This window comes from Physella acuta, unplaced genomic scaffold (assembly GCF_028476545.2).
Source record: "Physella acuta isolate Inbredline_101_S28 unplaced genomic scaffold, ASM2847654v3 ptg000358l, whole genome shotgun sequence".
Taxonomy (NCBI): Eukaryota; Metazoa; Mollusca; class Gastropoda; family Physidae; genus Physella; species Physella acuta.
The window spans coordinates 44807-68983 of NW_026731877.1; the positions used below are offsets into that span (position 1 = coordinate 44807).

Consider the following 24177-nt stretch of genomic DNA (forward strand, 5'->3'; position numbering starts at 1 on the left):
ATCTATTTTAATAAATAATATTAAATAAAAATATGCATTTCAATTCAACCTCAAAAGAGATTGATTGGGACTTGAAACTTAAGTAAATCTCCTAAATGTAAGTCCAGCATCAAGCAGTGAAGTCCTATTAACATGCTTTCTTTCATATTTGTAGATTAGTCTCATCAAATGGAATGTTTCTTTAACAAATATTTCTCTAAATATCTTGCTCATAAATTTTCACCAAATTTTCACTTGTGGCAGGGTAACCAGTAATGGGGCAGAATTTATTTTGACGGAGGTGGTCACTAATGCAGGGATAACAAAAAACAAATCTGAAAGAAGAGACAAATGGATTGACATCTGTGTTAATAGGTAGGAAAAGTCTATATAATCATACTAAATTTTTAAAAAATTATTTTAAAAAATTTAGGAAGCGATAAAATTATAGCTACATTTTCAAAAATTGAAGCCGTTTGGGAACCATCGATTACACTCATTTTCATATTTTTGTATTGAACATAAGCCGTTGAAAATGATTTTGAATTATTGTATAAATTTAAATATTTTATAAAACTGCCCTTAACCCCACCTTGAACTGAACTGAAGTGGCCAGGGAGAGTAAAACGATGAAATCCATAACATTTATTGTCCATGATAAATACTGACAAGGTGATCCAAGAAAACAAAATGGCGAACAAGGGAATATTTTCAGTTCGATTCAGGCTTTCAAAATTCGTTTGTATCCCTTTTCATTGTAGTTGGCTTATTTTTTTTATGACTGTTATGCTCAGATTACTAATATCTAACATTATTCTTTATTAATTGTTACCAATGTTTTTGTAGAATGCTTTTAACGCACGTTTCATTATTTTTGTTTGTTAGGCCTGTGCAGTGACTACTCACTGTGACTGTGAGTTCTGTGAGTGCTCTAAGCTAGAGATCTAGCTAGATCTAGATCTATAAGTTTCTAGATCTGGATCATCTAGACTAGATAGATTTATATCGAGAATCTAGTACTAGATTCTAGAAGGAGTACTCTAGAGATCTATTCTAGATCTAGATCTATATATAATCTATTATCTAAAATCTAAATCTAGTAGATCTAGATCTAGAATCTAGAATTTTTTAGATCTAGATCTAGATCTAGACGTAGACTCTAGCTAGATCTAGATCTAGTATAGAATCTAGATCTATATACTATATAGACATCTAGAATCTAGATCTAGTCTAGTAGTAGATCTAATATGTTACGGCTTTTTAATATGTTTAAGTTTAATTATTTATTAAATATAAAAATACTAGATCTAGATCTAGATCTATTCTATTTAATTTATAAACTTAATACTTAGCCTAATACTCAATAATACTAATACTAACTAGATCTACTAACTAGATCTACTAACTAGATCTAGATCTTATGTCTTATAGTTGGTTAAGTAACTTTATATTATTATTGTAAGACAGTAGATCTATTATTAAGTATAAGTTAAGTAGAAGAGATCTACTCTAGTCTAGATCTAGAAGTTATATATTTTATAAAAATCTATATTAATATTAAATAATTCAATAAGTAGATCTAGGCCTATATTCTATAATGATTGTACTAATAAATAGTAGTAAATAATAGTAAATATATTTACTATAGTAGTAGTATTAGTAAGTAATAAGTAAGTATAGTTACTCTATACAGTTACTAGGTATATTATAATAATACACACAACCTCATAATTGCAAAATCATGACATTAGTGAATAAATTATTTAGTAGGCCAATAATTTCTATATTAATTTAATTTTAACAGGCCTAGTTAATACTTACTAAATTACTAGATCTGTACAAAATACATTTTATTTAGGTTAATATAGGCTATGGTACAGATGACAGTCCTAATACTTCAATTACATTGTTATTATGATTAGGGCCTAGTTAAGGGTAATTACTAATTAGACTTATGATAACTTATGTTAGTCTAATAACTAATAGATTCATATCTAATAGCAGTAGGTCTATAGTATTGTGAAAAAAATAAAGTATGCTTAATTTTTACAGTTGTCATATTACTTTTAGTTTCAGTAGGCCTATTAAGACTGTAGATTTAGATGTAGTAGCTTAGTAGTAGTCTAGTAGGCCTGTTAGTAGGTAGTTAGTATTAGTATGTAAGTTAAACAAAGTTAACTAGGCTTAATAAGGCTACAATTTTAAACTGTAAAAATTACATGTAGGCTAAATAAAAGGTTACAGACTAGTACATTAAATAATATCCAAAATTTAAGTTTAATCTAGATTAGTAGTCTAACAGTAATTTTAGCCTCTAATAATAATAGTAAAAATTACTGAATAGAAGAGTAGGCTTACTAGTAAAGACCTTATTTTAGTTCTACTTAATTAACTTAGTCTTATGTAGTGATCTTTAGAACTTAAAATGCAGAATAGTTGATAAAGCCAAAAGGTGTCACTTGTCATAGATGGATTAACTTACTAATCAAATTAATATAATTATCCTAATATTTATTTTAGTATGTGCATGAATTAATGATAGTTATAGTAGCCTAGTTTGAATATCAATTTTCAACTAATTCCTGAGGTGGCTAAACATAAGTAGTAGATCTTTATTGATATTTTTTTCTTTTTTTTTTAATGATATATACATGACTTTTGGACTCTTTTGAAGGCCTATTGTATATAATGACAAACTCCTTACATTAAATACATAAATACACATCATTGCTTTATGATCCTTATAAGACAGACACATATTTTTATTTATAACATTAAGAGTTGAAAGTATGTAAACATAATGAGTTTAATATAACAGTTTATGAAATTTATTTATGTTTTTTTAGATACTGTGGATTATACAACTGCATACAGAGAAGACAAAAGTCAAGATGAAGCTCAATTTAAAACTGATCCAAGGATACATGTTGGACCCAAGAAAACTTGTTCATATTGAACAACTATTTTTTATTATGTTAGTTCTGAATGAATATGGCAATTAAAAAAAGAAAATCATAAACTTTGTTATGTTTATTTTTTTTTCAGCACTGGTTGTGTGTGCTGGTTTAAGCGGAAACTATATTATTTCTACCTTAACTCAATAATTAACTTAAACTGGCGAACTATAAATAGTTTTTAAGAATATGGTGCTGAAGTAGATTTCACCTAGTTTTGTTGCCTCTCCATATTAATAAATTGTATGGTCAGCAAAATGTCAAAGAGCTTTTACTAAGTTCTACTGTCCATAACCAGTCAGGTACCAGTTAAAGCTGCTTTGAAATTGAATCAGAGACAACCTAAAGGATTAAAATTTCAACTCAAGAACTTTTGCTTTAGCAAATGTGTTCACAAATATGTAGTTCCACTCTTAGCCTTACATTTGCATATATCTATCATAGATGTAAAACATAATGTTAAGGGAAGAATCAAGAATATGGGTTTTTGTCAATTCTAGCCATACCAGCATATAAATGTAGACCAGGCTTAGTGAAGCATGGCTGAAAACTAACCATCAACCACAAATACAGTAAACTATAATCACTGCCTGTTTCCTGGTAATGTGTTGTTATGGCAGTGCAAGTTTATGAACATGTTGTAATTGTTTATATATTACAAAAGAAAAAGACTGTTGCTGATCAGATGCATTCCAGATATTTGAGGAAAAGATCTTTTCTATAAGGATAGGCAGCTATAGCAAATGAGGTTAGGGGAAATGTTGAGTTAAGATAAACTATTTAATAATTGTAATGACAGAGATACCATCACAACAACAAATGTAATTGGGTTTGTATGACTAATTAATGAATATCCTACAAATAATAGCAAAATGTTGTAGTGGTCGTCCTTCAGACTTTGAGGTGGTGGGGGAGATTTGGACCTTTGTGTCAGGGGGGAGGGGGTTCAGAAAGTAAGATGACACTTTTCCATGTTCAACAAACACTCATGTTAAGAAACTGAATTTAAGCCTTTAATTTGCATTATTAAAAGTTGTTTTATAAATTGTTATAAAATAATTAACCAATAGGCCTACATTGAATGTTGGAAAAGCTCATAGGTCTAAATATTTTATGAAAATCGGTGCTTTAAAAACAAAATAGCGGGGGGGGGGGGGGGGGGGGTGTTGGCTTAGGTTTACTTTTTTGGGGAAGGGGGAGGTCTGGCATCGTTGTGACATCGTTAATAGATGACCCCATAGTCAGAGGTCGATCTAGATTGATTAGGCCTATATTAAAATGTTGATATTAAATACGCTTTACTTATTATTACAATGGAATATAGCCTAGTAGTTTATTTATATTAAATAATATAACATCCCATTTCACCACAACACCCTGACTATACTAATACAAATTAAAATAAAAATGTTTGGTAAATTACTATTATATTATTAGTAATTTTTAGTTTGAATATTTTTAGCCTTAGTAAAACCGGAAGTGACTTTGTACTCATTTCACAAATGTTATAAAATATTCAATTTTGGTTCAAAAATATGCTTTCTGGCAACGCAAAGTGGAACCACTTTTGGAACCACTTTTCCTACCTATTCAAAGTGCTGGAAAAAAGCTATTAGCTATGAATATTAAGTATTTCTTTGATGATGTGTGGTAGAATTAGTATCAGAAGTCACTCACCCTGAGACAGTTAATGCAGTGCTGTTAGTTCTCAAACACATACACAAGGGACATGTTGATGGATCTACACCTTTTAGTTTAGCCTGCTGGAAATAACCAACAATACTGATTAATAGAATTATTTATCTGTGAATACAGTTATGCTTTAAAAGTGTGTAGAGGGGAGGCAATTCACATAAACCAAAATGAATGACATTTTCTTAGCAATATATGAAAATGTAATTCCTTAATTGCCTAAAAATGATACTCTATCCTTATAAAGTTATTGCTATTGATGGGCTAGGTTTACAATTAATTTAAAGCATTTTTTTTGCAATACTAATAACAACGTAATAATAGCATGATTACTATTGATTAGTTTTAAAATATATATGTAAATTTTTCAAAGAAAGTGATTCAGATACCCTCTTACCCCCTTTCCACTCCTACAAACATACAAACAATATTCTATAAAATAATGGTACCAATTAAGCTCATGTGAATTAATTTCAGTGTTTATAAATCTTAAAGTTAACACCTATTGTGATTAATTATTTTCTTAAAAATAAATAACTGAAAATAATTTTTTTTTGTCATTTTTTTTTAAAATAAGAAAATTATTGGTCATACATTGCTTTAGCATAAAAGTGTAAAAGATATTTTAAGGTGTCAGATAAGCATAATAGATATTTTACTGTCCCAGTATAGAGAAACCAAGCAGTATACTTGAGAAAAGGGAAACAATCCAACCTCTGGTGGCTCCGGAATAGGCAAAGCAGTAAGTGAGGGAGCGCTGCTGTCTGTAGCATACCACCAATCTAAAAACTGGAGAAAGAACACGCCCACCGACAGACTTGTTGAAAGACACACTGCTGTGGTGCTCATACCCAACTTCATAACTCGATAAAATTTACCTGTAGGGCTGTCAAAGAAAAAAATATATACATTTTGATTAAGTATATGGGTAATTAAAATAATTATGGGGTGTGAGCTGATTATCATGAACAGGTAACCTAATCATGTTCTCAAGCATGTACTTAATAGTTATTTCACCAGCTATTGTCTTAGTGGCATCACCTACTTATATATGAGTGATACTTTCTTCACAATAAAATGTATATGGTAAGACAGCAACTCAAAAAATAAAATATTAATGGAACAAGAAATCTAGGTAATGCTTGGATAATAATAAATAAATGGCTCCATAGTCTTATAAACAATTGGATGATTGCACATTGGAAACCAAGGCACAAGGCCAGAGCAGCCAGGTGAAAAGAGCCCACCCCATAAACCAGGCTACCTCTCTCCTCACAGCTCATGGACTTATCTAAGGGAGAAAACTCCAAAATCAAACAGCTGCTGCCATCCTAGAAAGTTCTTGGGTGGACAAAGGCTATGAAAGCAAATTCAGAAAGAAAAGCAGGCTGAAGTCAATGGGCCATATTGACTTATAGCAGGTTGACACATAATACTCAATTGTGCTGCGATCACAATTAAGAACGAAAAAGAAGAAATTTACAGATAATCATTCAACTCTATGATCTTTTAAATTATAAATTCACCTTTAACCTCTCCCCCCTTTGAGTACTATTTCAACCTAAGTAATCTCTTTCTTCTTGAAAACTTATTTTTAACACTCCCCCCTCCTCCCATGTGCTAAAAAGACATAAAGAATTGATGCTACAAAGCCTACTGGCAGCACACAAACTATCTGAGACAATGACAATCACCTTTACATGTTTCTGACAAAAATAACTGACCACATGAATCTACACTAATACTAATATGACAATGAGTTCCTACTTTACTTGATAACTGTTTTTTTTAACTTACTGAAATAATACATTTTTTTTTACCGAGGCCTAATCCATTTATAAAATATTCAACTACTTAATCGAGACAGGTAGGCCCCATGTGTAGCTATCAGGAGAGAATAGCTCAGGAGAGAGAACTCTTGAGTAGTAGTTAGGGGCCTCGACTTTTGTAGGAGTGTTATGAGATGACTTGAATTTTGAACAAGAACAAACTAAGACATAATAGCTCAGGGGAGAGAACTTTTGAGAGTAGTAGTAAGGGCCTCTAATCTTATAGTTGGTGAACAGGAAATTTTTTTACACTAACCTCAACTCTGACCAAGCTGGCTTAGCTGAAAAAATGCCAGAAGATTCTTCTGTAGGTTCAAGCCGCTGTAGAACTGTCCCAGAAAGATGCATGCTGGGACTATGCCACCGACCTTTCCTTAGCATATACGACAGCATGTAAGCGAGTGATAAACATTCCCAGGCAGAGTGGATATAGGGGTAAAAAGCTAAATATAAATAAACTAGCCGTTGTTTGATTGTTAGGTTTTTCTGGAGAATAAAACAAAATTAGACAAGTAATAAACATAGTATTGGTATTACATTGGAATAAATATTGGAAAAGAAGAAGAAAATGACTACAAAGGTTTGTAAAATGAAATAAAACAGATACATACATACATATATATATATATATATATATATATATATATATATATATATATACACACACACATATAGGCCTATGTATATATTTTATACAAACACACATATATATTTTTCTTTTTTCTATATCTATCTGAAACATTAGGGTATAAATATTTGTGCTTTTTGTTTCTGATTCATTTTAAATTAAAATGTAACCTTAAGAAATGAGAATATTCCTCTGTCTGTTCCATTTCTATACCGTAGCTCTTCAAACAGGTTGTCCAGTTTTTGACGAAGATATGGAATAAATACCTGCATGTACAGAAAATAAACCTTTAATCAAATAATACCCCCACTCACTGTAGGTATAGGTGGATGAACTGGTCCTAATCTGGGTACAAGAATTTATTATATTGTTAATTAGTAGACCTACTTTTTGATAAGATGAGCCTCATAGATATTGCAGATAGTAACACTTAAACTCTAAATATAAAATTAGCCATACATTCGCCCCGGAGAGTATATTAATTTTAACCTAAGCCTTGATCCAAGAGGTTAAATTACCAATATAAGTGATACCGGCTATACAAATATGTGGGCAAAGATATTTGATAAAAACTCGAAGTAAGAACAACCTGAAACAAACTTACCAAACAAGCAACTGAGCGCCCTAGTTGTTTGGGTGTCAGACTTGAACTTTCTGTGTTGAGGCTGGGCACACGTTTCAGATCATAAAAATTTTCAGCAAATGATCCTCCTAAATTTTAATAACAAAATGAACAATTAAAAAAAAATTGAAATATTTCAAACCCGGTAACAGATTTGCATCCATGTAAGCAGTTTATTGTATTTAACATGTGTTTTCATTGTTTGTGAGCTTAGTGTCTGGATCAGGATACATTCAGTTCAATTAGAAACTGCAATTTTAATGTTTGAAGTGTATGAAAAAAAGTTCCTAATGTGCATAAAAATAAATATAGAGGGAGGTAATGTGAGGTACAGATAAAGCAGTCAAGACAGAATTCTTGTAGAGATAGATAACTGAGACAGCACAAGGAGAACAGTTGAGAAAAAGCAGAATAGTGATAGTAACATTGTCATACATGTGGAGAGATACTACATTTAAAAGTGGGATGGCATGGCCTGGTGGTAGAGCGCTTCACTGCTAACCTGAGAGTCTCAAGTTCAAATCCGGGTTCAAGTTAGTAGAATGTCCCTGAGTCCACCTAGCTCTGATGGGTACCTAACTCACATTAGGGAAAGTAAAGGTGGTTGGGCATATAGTGCTAACCACATTATCCCTTCATCTGCCGAGGTCAAGACACATAAACTCTACACTACTTGTCTGTCCAATGGATCTACAGAGGAATCTTTACTTTTTTCTTTACTACATCTGTAAGCAGTGATTTATATAGTTGTTACATATCCATCTCATTTCAAAACACTCACCATATCTCTTTAGGTAGTGAGACTGTACAATTATATCAAACAGCAGGAAAATTTCATCATAGTACTGGTATAATTTTCCAAGATAAGCTGGATACTTTTCTGCAAATACCTACAGGAAAACAATTAGTAATTTATAAAAATATAATCCAAGAAAAAATAGCTGTTACATTTTAGATTTTAAATTTAAAAAAATTATCTTTGAGAATAGAAGTATTTATAATCTTTTACAATATTTATCTTTTTAATGTTAAATTAAATAATTTAGGTATTTTACTTTAACTGCATGCAGAAATGCTGGCCGCACAGTGGACATTAAACTTTGCTGTGCTAAAACTTCAAATACACTAGGTCTCTGTGCATCTTCAGATCCAAAAGAAGTGAGATGTGCTCCATGCTCTGCCATAGTATGCCTGTGCTAAAAAAAAAAATACCACATTGTTTTAAAATGCATTTGAGGACTCGTCTTTGCTGTTAGAATAAAGACACAATTAACACACTAAAACAGTTAACTTCTCCCGCATGTTAAATCACAACACTATCCTATCATCCCTCTATCTTCAAAAAATTCTAACTAACTAAACCTAAGGTAAGAACAATGTTTTATTAGTTAATGAATAATAAAAAAAAAGAAAGAACATGAGTAACAAAATTTAATAGGCCAGATCTGCTTTAGGGACACTCTGGGAGGGTGTGCTTTCTCTGGGACACTCTGGGAGTGAGGTCTTTCTCTGGGACACTGGGAGAGAGGTCTTTCTCTGGGAGGGAGGTCTATCTCTGGGACACTCTGGGAGGGAGGTCTATCTCTGGCACACTCTGGGAGGGAGGTCTTTCTCTGGGCCACTCTGGGAGGGAGGTCTTTCTCTGGGACACTCTGGGAGGGAGGTCTTTCTCTGGGCCACTCTGGGAGGGAGGTCTTTCTCTGGGCCACTCTGGGAGGGAGGTCTTTCTCTGGGCCACTCTGGGAGGGAGGTCTTTCTCTGGGCCACTCTGGGAGGGAGGTCTTTCTCTGGGCCACTCTGGGAGGGAGGTCTTTCTCTGGGCCACTCTGGGAGGGAGGTCTTTCTCTGGGGCACTCTGGGAGGGAGGTCTTTCTCTGGGCCACTCTGGGAGGGAGGTCTTTCTCTGGGCCACTCAGGGAGGGAGGTCTTTCTCTGGGACACTCTGGGAGGGTGTGCTTTCTCTGGGACACTCTGGGAGGGTGTGCTTTCTCTGCACAGACAACCCAATTGAACACTGGGGAAAATCATGTCAGAGATCCATAGAGGCAATGGAAATGTTATTTATTTTAAAAAAGGGGTAGATGTAGCTAGTAGTAGGGGTCATCCATTTATGATGTCCACACAAATTTTGAATGTATTTATTTTATACACTGAATGTACTGTTTACTAATTATTATTTTTGATCAATAACAGTTTAGAAGCTGTTCAGTTGAGGCCACGGAGGGGGGGACGATCTGTCCAGGATTCAGAGGGTCGATTCTAAATATCATCAGAATTGATAATTTCATTATACATATTTACTTACTAACCAATCAGACTATATTATAAATTATTATAATCACTATAATGATAATCTATAACACTATAATCACTATAAGTATAAGTACATGTCATACACTATACACTAGTATACACTATACATACATTGATACAAAGCATAGATCTACATACACTGACTGTAACAGAGTCAATACTACTATACTTATATTACAAGGCACAAAAAAGCCTTTTTTACCACACCTTTTTTTGTCAATATGACTAGGGCTAAGTCTTTAGGCTAGATCTAAGGCTAAGGCTAAGATCTACTACAAACGGGCTGAGTACAGCGTGAGTAGTAACCCCTGCTGTACTGTAGTAACCAGTCTGACTAAAATATCAAAATACTAAAGTAATAAAGAATCTAATAGAAAATAAATAGATCTAGACTAGAGTCTAGGCCTAGGGGGGGGGGGGTCTACTAGAACTAGACTATATTATAAATTAAAAATTTTATATTATAATAAATAATAAAATAGTAAATAGGCTAGGCCTAATGCCTACTTACTTTAGTACTTACTATTTAGTAAAACTTTAGTAATTAATTAGATCTAAGTTAGTAAGTAGGCCTATAGGGCCTAATAATTTTTTATTATTATTAGGCCTATAATTACTATAATTATTTTCCTAGTAACAAGATCTAGATCTAGTAGCCCATTGTTGTAGTCTGTAGATCTAGAATCTATAATCTATATCCATTTATTATTTTAATCAGACATTTTTGTTCATTTAATTTTACAAGTGAACATTTTTAACACAAAAATAACTAATATTATAATTAGAAAAATATAATCTAGTCTAAGTATGAACTTTGCCCACTTAAAAATAAATAAAAACGAAATAAATTCTAGAGGCAAGAGTGTACACTCTTTTTGTCTCCACGCACTGAAAAGTCAATTCACACTTCCCGTTTCTGCCATATCATCATCGATAAATAAACATTCTCAGGATTAGTAGACACTACAAGTGTACAGTTATTAATGAGATCAGCAGTTATGATCTCTAGATGGTGATTATTTAGAATAATTGTATGTTTAATAAAAAATACTCCAGATCTAATTTAAATTACATAATTATTTCTAGATCTAGATCTAATTTAAGATTTTTGAGTTTAGTAAAAATTAACCCTCTTAAGACGTAGCTTTTTTAGAGAGCCGGTGCTAAGAAGACGGAGCCTACTTTCAAGTTTTGCACTTGTATCACAAAAAAATTTTGAAAAAAATAAAATAATTATTTTACATGCATAAAAATATATATTATTTATTAGGAAATTGAATGAGCTAATATGATTTTTATAAATCTAATAAAAATCTCAACATATATATGTGAGCTTTCTGATTTGCATAATTTATGCACGAAAAAAAAATTGACGGCACTAAATTACAGTAAATTTGTATAACAATACGTTTTTTCTCTCTGTAATGCTAATCTAAATAATACACAAACATCTATTCAATAATCTGAACTAATTTACTGATTATTATTTCTACATTAGAATTTCTAAGTATATTTTTAGTATATTTTGATGACTGGACTGTTGGACATAAGAAAATTTACGATAGGACTCACGGCACTAAAAAAATCGATAAAAAACAAAAAAATGAGGCAAACTTTCAATGGAAGTCGCCATTGAAGTGCTAGATATGTACTATAACAGTTAGAAGCAATCTGATTGGCTGATATGATACTAGAAAGCCAATCGTGTGGCTTCTACTATCGCGGCTGAGACCCGGCCGATAGATCGGCCGGTCGTCTTTTTGGCTATAAAACCGGCGGCCGATAGATCGGCCCGGGCGTCTCAAGAGGGTTAAAAAAGAAAAAAGAAAATAAAAAACAAGTTTTTTTTTTTTTTTTTTTTCTTTTCTTTTTTTTTTTTAGTCCTATTTCTTTCCTCCATCATAAAATTAAGCAGTGCGTGCCAGCATGTTATGCGCCATACTGGATGGCCCGTTGACTCCGACTTCAGCCTGCTTTTCTTTCTGGATTTGCTTCCATAGCCTTTGATCACCCAAGAAGCCCAAGAACAAACTACAAGGCAGTAGCTGTTTGATTTTGGAGTTGTCTCTCCTAGATGGGTTGCTGTCCCCAGCTAACGAGCCCCATCTGCCCGGGTTTGGAGTTATAGCGCCCCATGCTCGCCGTTGAAGTCATTTCCTTGGATTTATGAGATGTTTTTTATTGGATATCCTAACCAATGGATATCCCACCTCATCCTCCATGACCACAAACCAGTTGGTCCACGGCTGTTTATTTGGTATTCACAGCTAACCCTCATATCTAAGGGCCTCTCCCCTATCCGCCACCTGGGGACGCGCTCGGTAGGAGATGGTAGCTCCCCCAAGAAAAAACAAGTCAAATAATAGGCTAAAAATGAAATATTTGGTAAAAAAATCTGAGCAGGCAATGGGCGCCATTGTAACCTTAGGGCTTAGGCTTTCCCAGGGCCACCATAGGCACTATACCAGGGGTCTCCAAACTACGGTCCGCGGGCCGCATCCGGCCCGCAAGGTCCTTTCATCCGGCCCGCAGAGATCTTTTTGTTCACGGAAAAAAATGTTTGTTAGAAGTGGCTGAGGTACTTTGCTCAGAAAATTCAAAACAATTTGAAAATCTAGCTTTGTGTATAAATAATACCTTTGCTCTCCGTGTTGCAAACATTGATGAAAACATTGTGACTTAAAATAGAGTCGCTGGACAGCTGTTCCATGTTTTTGGAACAAGTACAGGGCAACAACTTGACGCACTTTCAGCAGTGCAAAGTCTTCATGGCCGAAGCAACAGCTGAGTTCCCCACATCATTTGCATGCAAGATAATCAAAGACCTCCGGCTGCAGTTTCAGTAACGGTTTTCTGACTAGGATTCAAAGGCAGAAGAAGTGAGACTGCTTCAAAACCCATTTGAAGCAAATGTAACCAGTTGCCCAGATGAACTGCAGATGGAGGTCATTGAATTGCAAGCAAATGACCTCCTAAGAGACAAGTTCAAAAATGGCGGGTGGGTTTTTGTGTTTGCCCAAGGAGAACAAACTAGGACCTTGAGTGTGTTGTCGGCCAGACAGTGTTTCTTTCAGACTTTTTCTCCTGGTAGGAGGGTGGTTGCATTTAAAATGTGTTTATATTTGTATATAATTTCTATTTCTTTGGGGGGGGGGGGGGGCACGGTGGACACAGCCACCCCAAAGGATGCATGGAAGAAAATCTACTCTGGCCTGCGAACTGATTTTTGATAGTTAAAGCGGCCCTCGGGCTGAAAAGTTTGAAGACCCCTGCACTATACTATAATATAGATAGATATATTATCTAAAGTAATCTAAACTATAATATTAATAATAATAAAAGGCTATTAATAGGGCCGTATATTAGGGCCGAGATCTTCTCTATTGATTTGATACTATAGCAGCATAGCTTACCTTGTTTAATAATAATACCCTTTTCCAGGCCTAATTTTCTACACATTTTTATTTCTGTTTCTGAATATCAAGTTATCAAGTAATTATCTTATGTGACTTATGTGGATATATATAGGCCTATTTATAATTTAATAACTATTTATTAAAAAATTAATTAGTAGGCTTAGGCTAAGCCCTACACTCGACTTATTTATCTTTCACCATCTTAGTTATAGTTCACCAGTTCACCGGTGGAAAAAAACTATGGTTTACAGTTTACTGTACAAACTTTACAAACTTTTCCGGATAATATATATATATATAATAATTTCTTCCAAAAATAGTTGTTAGGTTGTAATTAGTATTGTAATCTTAACTCTAGTTTTATGGTTAGAAATTAGTGTTAGGTGTATGGTAGGACGAGGGTTGGGGTTAGGGTTAGGACTGACGTTAGGAAGTCACATGTGTATTTAGTTAACAGTCAGTAATCTAACACCCCTTTTTTAAACGAAATTCTATTATTGTGCCATTATCATTATCCGACACTGGGTTAACAAATGCACCATTATGCGTTCAGAATTTTATCATTACATCCTTTGTATGCTTCAGTCATTTCCATTTTGTGTGTGTTTACAAGTGTTAGGATCATGTATTTCTCTGACCCTTAAAAAATATTTTTGTTTCAGAGTTAAATTTTTCAAGTCTCGTTTGGAAGTTTATTTTTTTTAATAACAAACACCACTGGTTGGTGTTAGATTTGAATCAAGCTGTAACAGATGCAAGCAAAGAATTTTGTGGACAGGAGAACAGCTACAACACTCAGTATTTTTGTAACGAAATTATGTCAGGGTCTTCAGGGTCATCATCTCATCCACAACAGTCAACATCTCCAACTGCCGCCGGCTCCAGTAGCAACCAGTCTTTGAGGTGGAGTCTTCAAAATTTTCCAGTGCCTGTGCAGCTTCAGGTAAAAATTGGCATGGTTTTTGTATGGGCTTGTTAATTAGTAACATCTGTTTGCTCAGTTCTTAAGGTTACATTAAATCAAGCTTAACCTATGGATTAAGAATTGTTGGTTGTCAAGGATTTAGATTAAGTAACATGCTCATATGACTATTCATTGTAAAATGTTTTGATGGCTTTTACCAACCAAATTTGGCTGATATGTTGGTTCTGGTTTGGATTTTGATCATATGAGTCTTATGTGACACTATTAATTATTCTGTCACTTTGAAACTATCATAAATTAATAAAACATATACTAAAAAGCTTAAATAAAATTTTAGTCTAGTAATTTTTTTAGTAAAGTAAGTTCTTGGATTGAAAAAATAAAGGCTTATGTCCGAATATTATTTCTGTTTCAGGCTCGTCTGCCAAGATCTCCATTATCAGTGGCACAAGAACTGTTGCCCAATTTCCCCACCCACCTCAGCCATCAACGTGGGCATGAAGAAGGGCAGCCACAGCAGTACCAGCTTAGCCTGCAACAACACATCCAGCAACAGCTACAGCAGCAGTTTCAGAGGCAGCTACAGCTAAACTTGCAGGGGCTGGCTGAGTCTCCCCGCGCCCCGGAGATGCCTGACCCCCCAGACACTATTCTTGACCTAGACATGCCTGCTGGGGACAGCAGTGGGGGGTTCTCGTCAATGAGTAACAGCGGGAACTCTAGCGCCATACGAGGTTTTAACTCTCACCTGTTGGAGGCGATTCTACGAGGCGCAGCCGCCCAGCAGAGACCAAACTCTAATAATAATTCGAGCCCCATAGGTTTGATATCTCGAGCGGCCAATGGAAATAGCGGCGCTACTCAGCATCATCACCACCATGCACACTCTCACAACTATCAGAGCACTGGCACAATGGACAATAACGCCTTGGGCAACAACATGTCTGTTAACGGAGGCACTGGTATTAACTTTGGGGCGGATGTAGGGCAAGCAGGGGTTGCTGGTAATGGGGGCGGGGCAGTTAACCCGGGCCCCCAGCAAGCAGCGGAACTTACGCTACTGTACAAGTGGGTTGCAGAGTCTGGAATCTTTATCCTGCTTTTGTTTTTACATTTCCTCTATGACCACCGGCTAGGTAAGGTATTCTTTTAAAATGATATAGAATAAAAAAAATAGCAGCTGTAAATAAAAACATATTTTTATTTGTTTTCTTTGTTAATGAGAAAAATATATGCCAAAGTAAAAATGTTGTAATAACTTGTATTTTAATCAGGAAAAGCAGAAATTTAAAATTATGCGATTATTTTTTAAACATTGCATAAAGATTAGAAATAAATTCTCAAAATATGTAAGATTAATACTTATTAATTAAATATACAACTCAGCCAGTCTTAGCCTTCTTTAAATTTTGGCACCTCCGTTGTATTATACTTTATTTTATGAGGGTTGATAATAATAATTTTATTATGCAGTTCGCTATTCATTAATTTGGATTTGAAACTGTTACAGTGTAATAGTAAATTGCATGTATAAAGAAATTATGTATTTCTGTTTATGTGTGTATTGATATGTAATGTTAACCTGATATTCTGTGCTTTAGGTTTGCTGGTGTTCTTGTGTTTAGGAGGGACATTTTACTACACAAATATGAAGCTAGTTCATGCTATACATCAGTCTGCTGTCAGGGTAAGTTAAACTTGTACTTGTACCGTTATCTTTTGACTTCATTCTTGCCTCAATGTAGTATATTTTACTGAATTGATCTTGTATATTTACAGAATTAATGTAGTACATGTTAACTGAATTCATCTAGTACATTTTAACTGATTTTATGAATTACATTTTAACTGAATTCATCTAGTACATTTTAACTGATTTTATGAAGTACATTTTAACTGAATTTATTTAGTACATTTTGACTGAATTTATTTAATACATTTTAACTGAATATATGTAGTACATTTCATCTGAGTTAAGATTTTGACTGAGTTCATCTAGTACATTTTTACTGATTTTTATGAAGTACAGATTAACTGAATTTATGTAGTACATTTAACAGAATTTATTTGGTACATTTTAATAGAATTTATGTTGTATATTTTAACATAATTTCACCAGTTAATTTTACAATACCTATATGCCTGTGTATGCTTTATTATGTATTAATTATGTACTTAATTAATTTATAAAAGATATTTTGTAATTCCTACATACTGAAGTAATGTATGTTTTTCCTCACTTTGTTTCCCAGGAACAAAGCAGATCTTGGCTTGGTCTTCTAAACTTGATGTGGTTGTGTGGGTTCCTGATTGTCAACATAGCCATACTATATTATGTTTTTAGTGCCCAAGAACTGTGGAAACTGTAAGTCTGTGTTTGACCCTTTTAGTAGAAGTCTTAGGTTTGAACCCTTTTGGTAGCAGTCTTAGGTTTTAACCCTTTTGGTAGCAGTCTTAGGTTTTAACCCTTTTGGTAGCAGTCTTAGGTTTGAACCCTTTTGGTAGCAGTCTTAGGTTTGAACCCTTTTGGTAGCAGTCTTAGGTTTTAGCCCTTTTGGTAGCAGTCTGAGGTTTTAGCCCTTTTGGTAGCAGACTTAGGTTTGAACCCTTTTGGTAGCAGTCTTAGGTTTTAGCCCTTTTGGTAGCAGTCTGAGGTTTTAGCCCTTTTGGTAGCAGTCTTAGGTTTGAACCCTTTTGGTAGCAGTCTTAGGTATGAACCCTTTTGGTAGCAGTCTTAGGTTTTAGCCCTTTTGGTAGCAGTCTGAGGTTTTAGCCCTTTTGGTAGCAGACTTAGGTTTGAACCCTTTTGGTAGCAGTCTTAGGTTTTAGCCCTTTTGGTAGCAGTCTTAGGTTTTAGCCCTTTTGGTAGCAGACTTAGGTTTGAACCCTTTTGGTAGCAGTCTTAGGTTTTAGCCCTTTTGGTAGCAGTCTTAGGTTTTAGCCCTTTTGGTAGCAGACTTAGGTTTGAACCCTTTTGGTAGCAGTCTTAGGTTTTAGCCCTTTTGGTAGCAGACTTAGGTTTGAACCCTTTTGGTAGCAGTCTGAGGTTTTAGCCCTTTTGGTAGCAGTCTGAGGTTTTAACCCTTTTGGTAGCAGTCTGAGGTTTTAGCCCTTTTGGTAGCAGTCTGAGGTTTTAGCCCTTTTGGTAGCAGTCTTAGGTTTTAACTCCTTGTGTGTAATGTTGAAGTTAATAACTTAATTAAATCAAAATGTCTAATGATAGCACTATTCTTTTATTTATTGGAACCTGTCTTTGGTTTTAAATGATTGTTGCTAATTACAATTGTATCAAGTAAGAAAGTATTAATTAAGCAACCTTTCGAACATGCTGTTAGTGACCTCTGCCTATGAAGGGAAAATGTGATCATTATGCCCAGCACCTTTAATTTCCCCAATAGTGTCAGTACTGTTATTAAAATAATATGGAAATACTTCACTTAACTTCAAAGCAATAATGTTGACATGTTTTCTTTCTTGTTTGCAGGTTGTATTTCCAGATGGCGCCAGTGTCAGACATATCTGTGTGGACACTGTTGTGGTGTGTGGTCATGACGGACTACATCATCAAATTTTTGACTGTGATCTTCAAATCCTTACTTGCCATGTTCCAGCCCTGTAGTAAAAACTACCGCCAGAGGGTGAGACAGCCTGCTATTTATATCCTTTTTCTTCCTCCACCCACCTGCACACTAGACAACTGCTGCGGCAGCGAGATTTAACCCAGTCCCATCATCATAGCCGGTGGGAATGCGTGATCGAGTGGTAGAGCGCTAAATTGCTAACCCAGAAGTCTTCAGATTGGGTTCCACGCTCAAGTCCAAGTAACCTTCCCTCTAAGAGGAAAAAGCTATTATGCATCGAGTATTTTGCGTCTGCAGTGTTCTAAAGTTTTATACTAGGATATATGTATTTTCCACAATTACTGCGCAACTGTGTAGCTTAGATGGAACATTGGAGCCCACCCAGCTCTGATGGACTCATGGCTCGGAGAATGAGAAACTCAAGTTGGTTTGGTATAGTGTTGATCCACTATCCTTCATCTGCTTTAGCTTTGGTCAGAGAAACGGGTGAACTCTGCTTCACCTGTCCTGTGGACATTCTGGTCTACTAGGGAACTTATCTATCCTTCTCCTGATTTACCCTGCTGGAATGTCAGTCCCCTTTTTATGAGCACTCTCTCCAATTATAATTAAAAGAATCTTGTTAGTTACACTTTAGCTGTCACTAGCTAAGATTTTATATATAAACTTTACAGCATATTTAACGAACTACCAGTGACTAAAATTTAGGTTTCCTCCGCTACAACAGAATGTCTTATCATCTGCCTAGTTTAACATTTTTAATTTATATTTATTCCTTAGATAATTATATCGGTAGTTCGGTATTTATTAATTATTTTTTTTCTTCAGGGCAAATACTATTTGCTGATTTAAAAATTTAACAACTTTACCAAATATTCTATTTAATAATTCATTCCTAGCATAATTAGGCCTAAACCAAATCAATATGTATTAAAAACATTTTTTTCAGGACAAATACTATTTGTTAATTGAAAGCATTTCACAACTTTACCTTTATTTCTTTAGGGCAAATACTATTTGTTAATTGAAAGCATTTCACAACTTTACCGTCAAGTTGTCACCATTGTGCCATGGTGGTATTACCTCAATGACAGCAACAGGACCAGCTTGTGGTTTGCATTCATCACTGAAGCTGTGTACCTGGGCTTTAAGGTGAGCTTACCACCAGCACCACTATTTCTGTATTTTTTTTCCTCTTGTAATCATGTATACTTACAGGATCACATATTTGTCAGCTTGCAGATTGTGTATTTTGTTCAAACTCCGCAGCTATACTTAAAGCTTTATAAAACAGAAATAGTAGTTAGTGTATGTATATTCACTTAGTTCGTAAATTCTTATGATAGGTACAAAATCAATTTAATTTCGTGCCTTGTTTTTAAACACTGTCTGAATAAATATTTTAAAGTGATAATTAAAATTTGTAATTTATCGGATGTTTATTTTAACAAATATAAAAAAAAAAAGAACAATTCCCAATTTTGTACGTTTATAAGTAGTTTTATTGTTTTATAGGAATTTGACAAGTAGATATTTAAAAAAAATAATTGTATTAAAAACTAGATAAACTACTTTATAGTTTTTTATGAATTCAGATACAGGATGCAAACTTTGTTATTAGAGAGCTCCTTATGAGAAGAGTTGTCTTTATTTGAAGTATCTTGTGTTATGGTTTCTCTGCAGAGTTGGTCAGTGTGGGGTGCTGTACAGTTTTTATATTCATCTTTCCAAAGATTTCAGTCTAACACAGTAAGTCCAATAAAATACATTAAATTATTATCACTATAGTAAGCCATGTAAACAGATTTTCATTATTTTTAGTGTATTCAGGTTATATTTAGAATTCTACCATATTGCTTGTTTATTATATCCATGTTATAAAAAAAATAGTTGACCAATGCTTTCACTGTTATGGCTAAAAAATTGAATGTTTAATTTTTCAATTTTAGTGCACAGAAAAGCCTGTTAGTCCAAGGTTTAAATAATATAAATCAGTATTACTATAAGTTTCTTTTACATTTTTTCCAGTCTTTTGGCATCAAGCCAAGCTCTAATGATGTTTTAGAAAGAGGCAACCAATGCCCAATTTGTCAAGATACTTTCAATGAACCAGTGATGTTGCCTTGTAAGGTAAGAGATGAATAATTCAACAAGTGATTTTTTAAAGTGTAATATAAAGTTCATATGTATATAATTTCTTAACCTAACTATCAATTATCACAGTTTAAAATTATTTCTGTGTGAAAATTCAGTAAAGTTAATTTAAAAATATTACATTCTAATTTGTAAAATGGATTAAGCCGAATTAGACACTTAGTCCAAGGTTAGCTTGCTTCCTTTATGCTCCTTATGAAGGGATTGTGTTATGAACACTATGCCCTGGCCCCTCAGCTTTACCAAACTTGAGTAACTATCAAAACTGGGTTGACTCAAGATGCTTGCTTAAAGGACATAGACTGGAAGATTAAGCTGGAGAAAAAACAACTATTGGTTGAGAACATCTAAGCTAAATAGTATCAGAAAAACAAAGGGTTCATTAGCCCACCCAGTTGCCATTCTCTCTCTCTCTCCCCCTCTCCCCCCCCCCATTTAAGTTCTAGGACATCCCACTAACTCAAGGCCAGATACTGAAAATAAGACTAGGGTTTAACAGTCATGTGCTCTACCACACAACACCACCATCCCAAAACATTACAGGGAAATATTTTTCTAACATGTTATGTTTTGTTTAATCCATCGACAGCATATATTTTGTTATGTTTGATCCATTGACAACTTATATTTTGCTAACATGTTTTGTTATGTTTGATCCATTGACAGTATATATCTTGCTAACATGTTATGTTTTATTTGATCCATTGACAGCATATATTTTGTGAACAATGCGTGTCCATATGGTTTGACCGTGAGAAGACATGTCCCATGTGTAGGGCGGAGATCACTACTGAGTCACCCATGTGGAAAGACGGAAACACCAGCCCTCATTTACAATGGCACTGATGTTTAGCAGGGTGTGTGTATGTGTTGGCATATGGGTAGTGTCTGTGTGCATATGATGGTGTTTAGTGCTTGTAAGATGAAATATAGTGTGTGTATGGTTGATTGTGTATTGTGTATGGTTGAAATTGTGTATCAGTAACTGGTGCATATGTATGTATTTGTATTTATAGGCTTAAAATGTTATTTCATGTGGTACATACATGTACCCATACATTTCATGGTCAAATTTGAACAGAAATATAGTTCATAAATAAGGGAGAGAATATTTTAATATGTTTTTTTTTATTGTAAAGAGAAATTCCGTAATAGAAAGTACTTTCATAACTATAAAAAAAAAATCTAGTTGGTTTATACGATTATATTTTGTTTTATGTTAATTTTGTGTTTTTGTTTAAAATTTTTTTGATCACAATTTTATTTCATGCACTGTTTGTTTACATTTTTTGTTTACCTTTTCTGTAGAAATAGTTACAAACAATTGTGTTTTTTGTGTGCTTGTGTGTTTCATTTGTAGGTCATTAATACCACAGAATGAGATAGCAAAATGATGTAAGAAATGATTATGTATTACAGTATCCCGCGATAATGTGGTTGAGATTATTGAGCACTCTTTTTTTTCTTTGGTCCAAAATGAGACATTTTATAATCATAAATTTATAATCCCTACCCTAGCTTTTTTATTATAACAGGGAAGGGAGTTAGTTATACAATGGAGTATTAAGTTACATTTCTTGTTGGTATGTGATAAAATTTACTTAATCTCTCAATGTTTTAACTAAAAACATCAGTTTTCTGTGATCTTTTTTTTTTGGTAACATTTAATAATTTGTATTATAGAGTTATTTCCCTTGATTTAATTATTTGTGAACAGGTGACATTTCAAAATCTGTTTTAAAATTGATGTAATGGGAGCAAAATTTTGAAAGTTTATTGTACATCACCAATCATTTGTTATATTGCCAGCCCCTGTTCTCACTACTGAACATACACCAACCATCTCATTGATTTTCTTCTTCATTCAATCCAATCCATTTTTTTTTGTTTTTTTATTTGCTAGAGGACCAGATGTTCTTAAAAATTGGTTTGGAATATTAACAAGGTGTATATTTTTAAAAAAGATATTATATAATTTATTTCTTTTTTATTTGTATATAGAAGCTGATTACATTGCATGGGCTAGGGGATTTTAAATTAATCAATTATTGCTTTAATTCAATTTTGACTTTAAAATTTTTATATTTATAGTCCTTTTTATTTGATCTACAATTTTTTGGGGTCTTAGTATTTAGTTGTAGTTTTTTTTTTTTTACAACTTTAAAGATTATTTTTGAAGCTTTAATATTTAAAAACGGGAAATATATATTTTTCTCACCATTTTATTTTGGGGAAAATCTGGTTTCCGCAGTTTTGAATGTGAAAAGTTTAGGGCAATGGTTAATTTCCATAGTCCAGGCAAGGTTTATAATGTGACATGGTATGGCTAAAGCAGTTGTAATATTTAAAAAAAAAACATTTTGATAAAAAAATTTTATATTTAAAAAAAAAATTAATATAAATATAGTATCAATAAATAAGAATTTACAGTAGTAATGTTTGGTAATCAGTATTGTTCCAGGATCAATTTACCCTTTAAAAGGCAAATCCAAGTCCAATTTTTTTTTATGTCTACAAGTAAGATTGAGTTATTTAAATGCATTTTTTTTTTTCAGCTCACATGTACTCTTGAGTGCTGTGTGTGTATCTTAGAAGTGATTGAGGTTATGGTTGATATTAGCTTATATATTAGTGAAGAAGTTCAGTACTATTGAGTTATGATGCATCATACCCAACCAGAAGTTTAGTTTGGGCTAGTTTAGTATTAAGGTTAGTTTAAAAGATAAGCTTACAATGATCAATACATGTAGATCAGGAGCAGCTAACTCAACTAGTTCTTAATTGTTATTGGTCTCCCCTTACCAGCATGAAACACAAAATTCCTCCAGACAAAGTCTGTTATAATTTCAGTGTAAGTAATCGTATGGTTCTTAACTGTATTATAGTAAGCAATTTTTAAAAAAAGGATCGTTCTACACATGTAGTAAGAAATACGCAAACATTATTTTACCAATTTGCCTAGTGGGTTTTGAACAGTGGTTCTTAACCTTTTTTGAAGTACTGAACCCCACCAGTTTCAAGTGCGCTTTCACCGAGCCCTATTAATAATTCTTTTGCTCGTACTGACAATTCTGATTATGTATGATATTAGTTGTTTGTATATCTTGACCGAACCCCTGAGACTGACTAACCTAACTCCTGGGGCTTGATCGAAGGCAGTTATACAACCACTAGTATGTTATCTCTAAAAAAAGTGCAGAGTATATTAGAGAGTTTCTGGAGAGTTAAAGGTAATCTCTTACCTTAGGTTAGGGTAACACAGGAAGAATGTATGCTTTTCCTGCAAGACTGATTTAATTATATATTAAAATACAATATTTCTTTTTGTTAGGTAGCAGGGTAGGGGAAGTAACTTTTATATCAATAAAAAAGCACAATGTTTTTCTTGGTTCTCTCCCTTTAATTAAAACTGTTCTTAAAATATTTTTTTGTATCCTTTTTTTGTTTGGAATTTTAAAATATAATTTTTTTGTTGTATTTGATTCGCAATTTGAATTGTTTATTAGTATGATCAGATAGTACTCAGTGGTCTTTTGTTTGTCACCACAGTCTATTTTTGTTCACAAAAAACTTCCGCTATGAAATGAACTTAAAAAAAAAGGAAACAAAAAAGGAGCTTGTTTTTAATTTGCAGTTATTTTAATAAAAGTGTATCCGTTACACATTTGATTCTGTTTTTACTTTGAGTAATTTTTCTCTCTATTTGTTGTTTAAGGCCTGTTGTTAATGTTACTGCTTATTCAAATGTACAATTAAAATTTTCAATCTTGAAGAAAAATAAAAGTATAACTCGAACTAGCGTGTATTGTGATCTATTCTGTTACATCTGTAGACACTCTCTTCTTGGTGATTAGGGTCTTCGTTTAGATTGTTAGTGTCTGTTTGCATGTTCTAACCTGTAGTGTTAGCGGGATCAGAGGCGAAGCGGGGGTTGCGGACCGCACCGGGTGACACCATTAGGAGGGGGGGGGGGTGACACCATGGCGAAAAATTGTAAAATATATAGAAGAAAAAATGATTCAATTAATGATTAATAAGAGGTAATTCACATGTATTAATAACTGACTATAGATACTAGTGAATA

At 33.6% G+C, this 24177-nt stretch overlaps 3 protein-coding genes across 5 annotated transcripts; 1 reads left to right on the plus strand and 2 right to left on the minus strand.

Annotated features, from left to right (window-relative positions):
- Positions 1-105: 105 nt before the first annotated feature.
- LOC131941361 (peroxisome assembly protein 12) lies at positions 106-8900 on the minus strand. Of its 2 annotated transcripts, none has more exons than XM_059300599.1 (8): positions 8760-8900; positions 8486-8594; positions 7687-7793; positions 7253-7348; positions 6711-6940; positions 5340-5511; positions 4611-4693; positions 106-314 (listed from the first exon to the last, which is right to left on the minus strand). In XM_059300599.1, exons 1-8 carry the CDS (start codon positions 8886-8888, stop codon positions 197-199), a joined length of 1044 nt encoding a protein of 347 aa, XP_059156582.1. In that variant the 5' UTR covers positions 8889-8900; the 3' UTR covers positions 106-196. The 2 variants fall into 2 exon arrangements, with proteins under 2 accessions (XP_059156582.1, XP_059156581.1); XM_059300598.1 differs by having other exon boundaries at positions 4611-4696.
- Positions 8901-9060: 160 nt separating this feature from the next.
- LOC131941362 (uncharacterized) lies at positions 9061-12727 on the minus strand. Its single transcript, XM_059300600.1, has 3 exons — positions 12655-12727; positions 9165-9718; positions 9061-9066 (listed from the first exon to the last, which is right to left on the minus strand). The coding sequence occupies exons 1-3, from the start codon at positions 12725-12727 to the stop codon at positions 9061-9063; spliced, it is 633 nt and encodes a 210-aa protein (XP_059156583.1).
- On the plus strand, positions 10936-22691 carry LOC131941363 (E3 ubiquitin-protein ligase RNFT1). 2 transcript variants are annotated; one of them, XM_059300601.1, is made up of 10 exons: positions 10936-11048; positions 14096-14376; positions 14774-15494; positions 15960-16045; positions 16611-16723; positions 17843-17996; positions 18945-19091; positions 19623-19688; positions 19968-20069; positions 20805-22691. In XM_059300601.1, exons 2-10 carry the CDS (start codon positions 14251-14253, stop codon positions 20937-20939), a joined length of 1650 nt encoding a protein of 549 aa, XP_059156584.1. In that variant the 5' UTR covers positions 10936-11048; positions 14096-14250; the 3' UTR covers positions 20940-22691. The 2 variants fall into 2 exon arrangements, with proteins under 2 accessions (XP_059156584.1, XP_059156585.1); XM_059300602.1 differs by having other exon boundaries at positions 10936-11029.
- Positions 22692-24177: the final 1486 nt, after the last annotated feature.

Bases quoted from the DNA above. Each gene is read 5' to 3' on its own strand.
- LOC131941362 (XM_059300600.1), bottom strand. From the start codon at position 12,727: ATGGAACAGCTGTCCAGCGACTCTATTTTAAGTCACAATGTTTTCATC. The intron at 9,719-12,654 runs GTATTATTTATA...GATTTTCCCCAG, and splicing joins TTGCAACACGGAGAGCAAAG to TGTTCAATTGGGTTGTCTGT.
- LOC131941361 (XM_059300598.1), bottom strand. From the start codon at position 8,888: ATGGCAGAGCATGGAGCACATCTCACTTCTTTTGGATCTGAAGATGCA. The intron at 6,941-7,252 runs GTTACATTTTAA...TTTATTCTCCAG, and splicing joins GAATATTCTCATTTCTTAAG to AAAAACCTAACAATCAAACA. The intron at 315-4,610 runs GTGAGTGACTTC...CTCTTCTTTCAG, and splicing joins ACTGCATTAACTGTCTCAGG to ATTTGTTTTTTGTTATCCCT.
- LOC131941363 (XM_059300601.1), top strand. From the start codon at position 14,251: ATGTCAGGGTCTTCAGGGTCATCATCTCATCCACAACAGTCAACATCT. The intron at 16,724-17,842 runs GTAAGTCTGTGT...TCTTGTTTGCAG, and splicing joins GCCCAAGAACTGTGGAAACT to GTTGTATTTCCAGATGGCGC. The intron at 17,997-18,944 runs GTGAGACAGCCT...TTATTTCTTTAG, and splicing joins GTAAAAACTACCGCCAGAGG to GGCAAATACTATTTGTTAAT.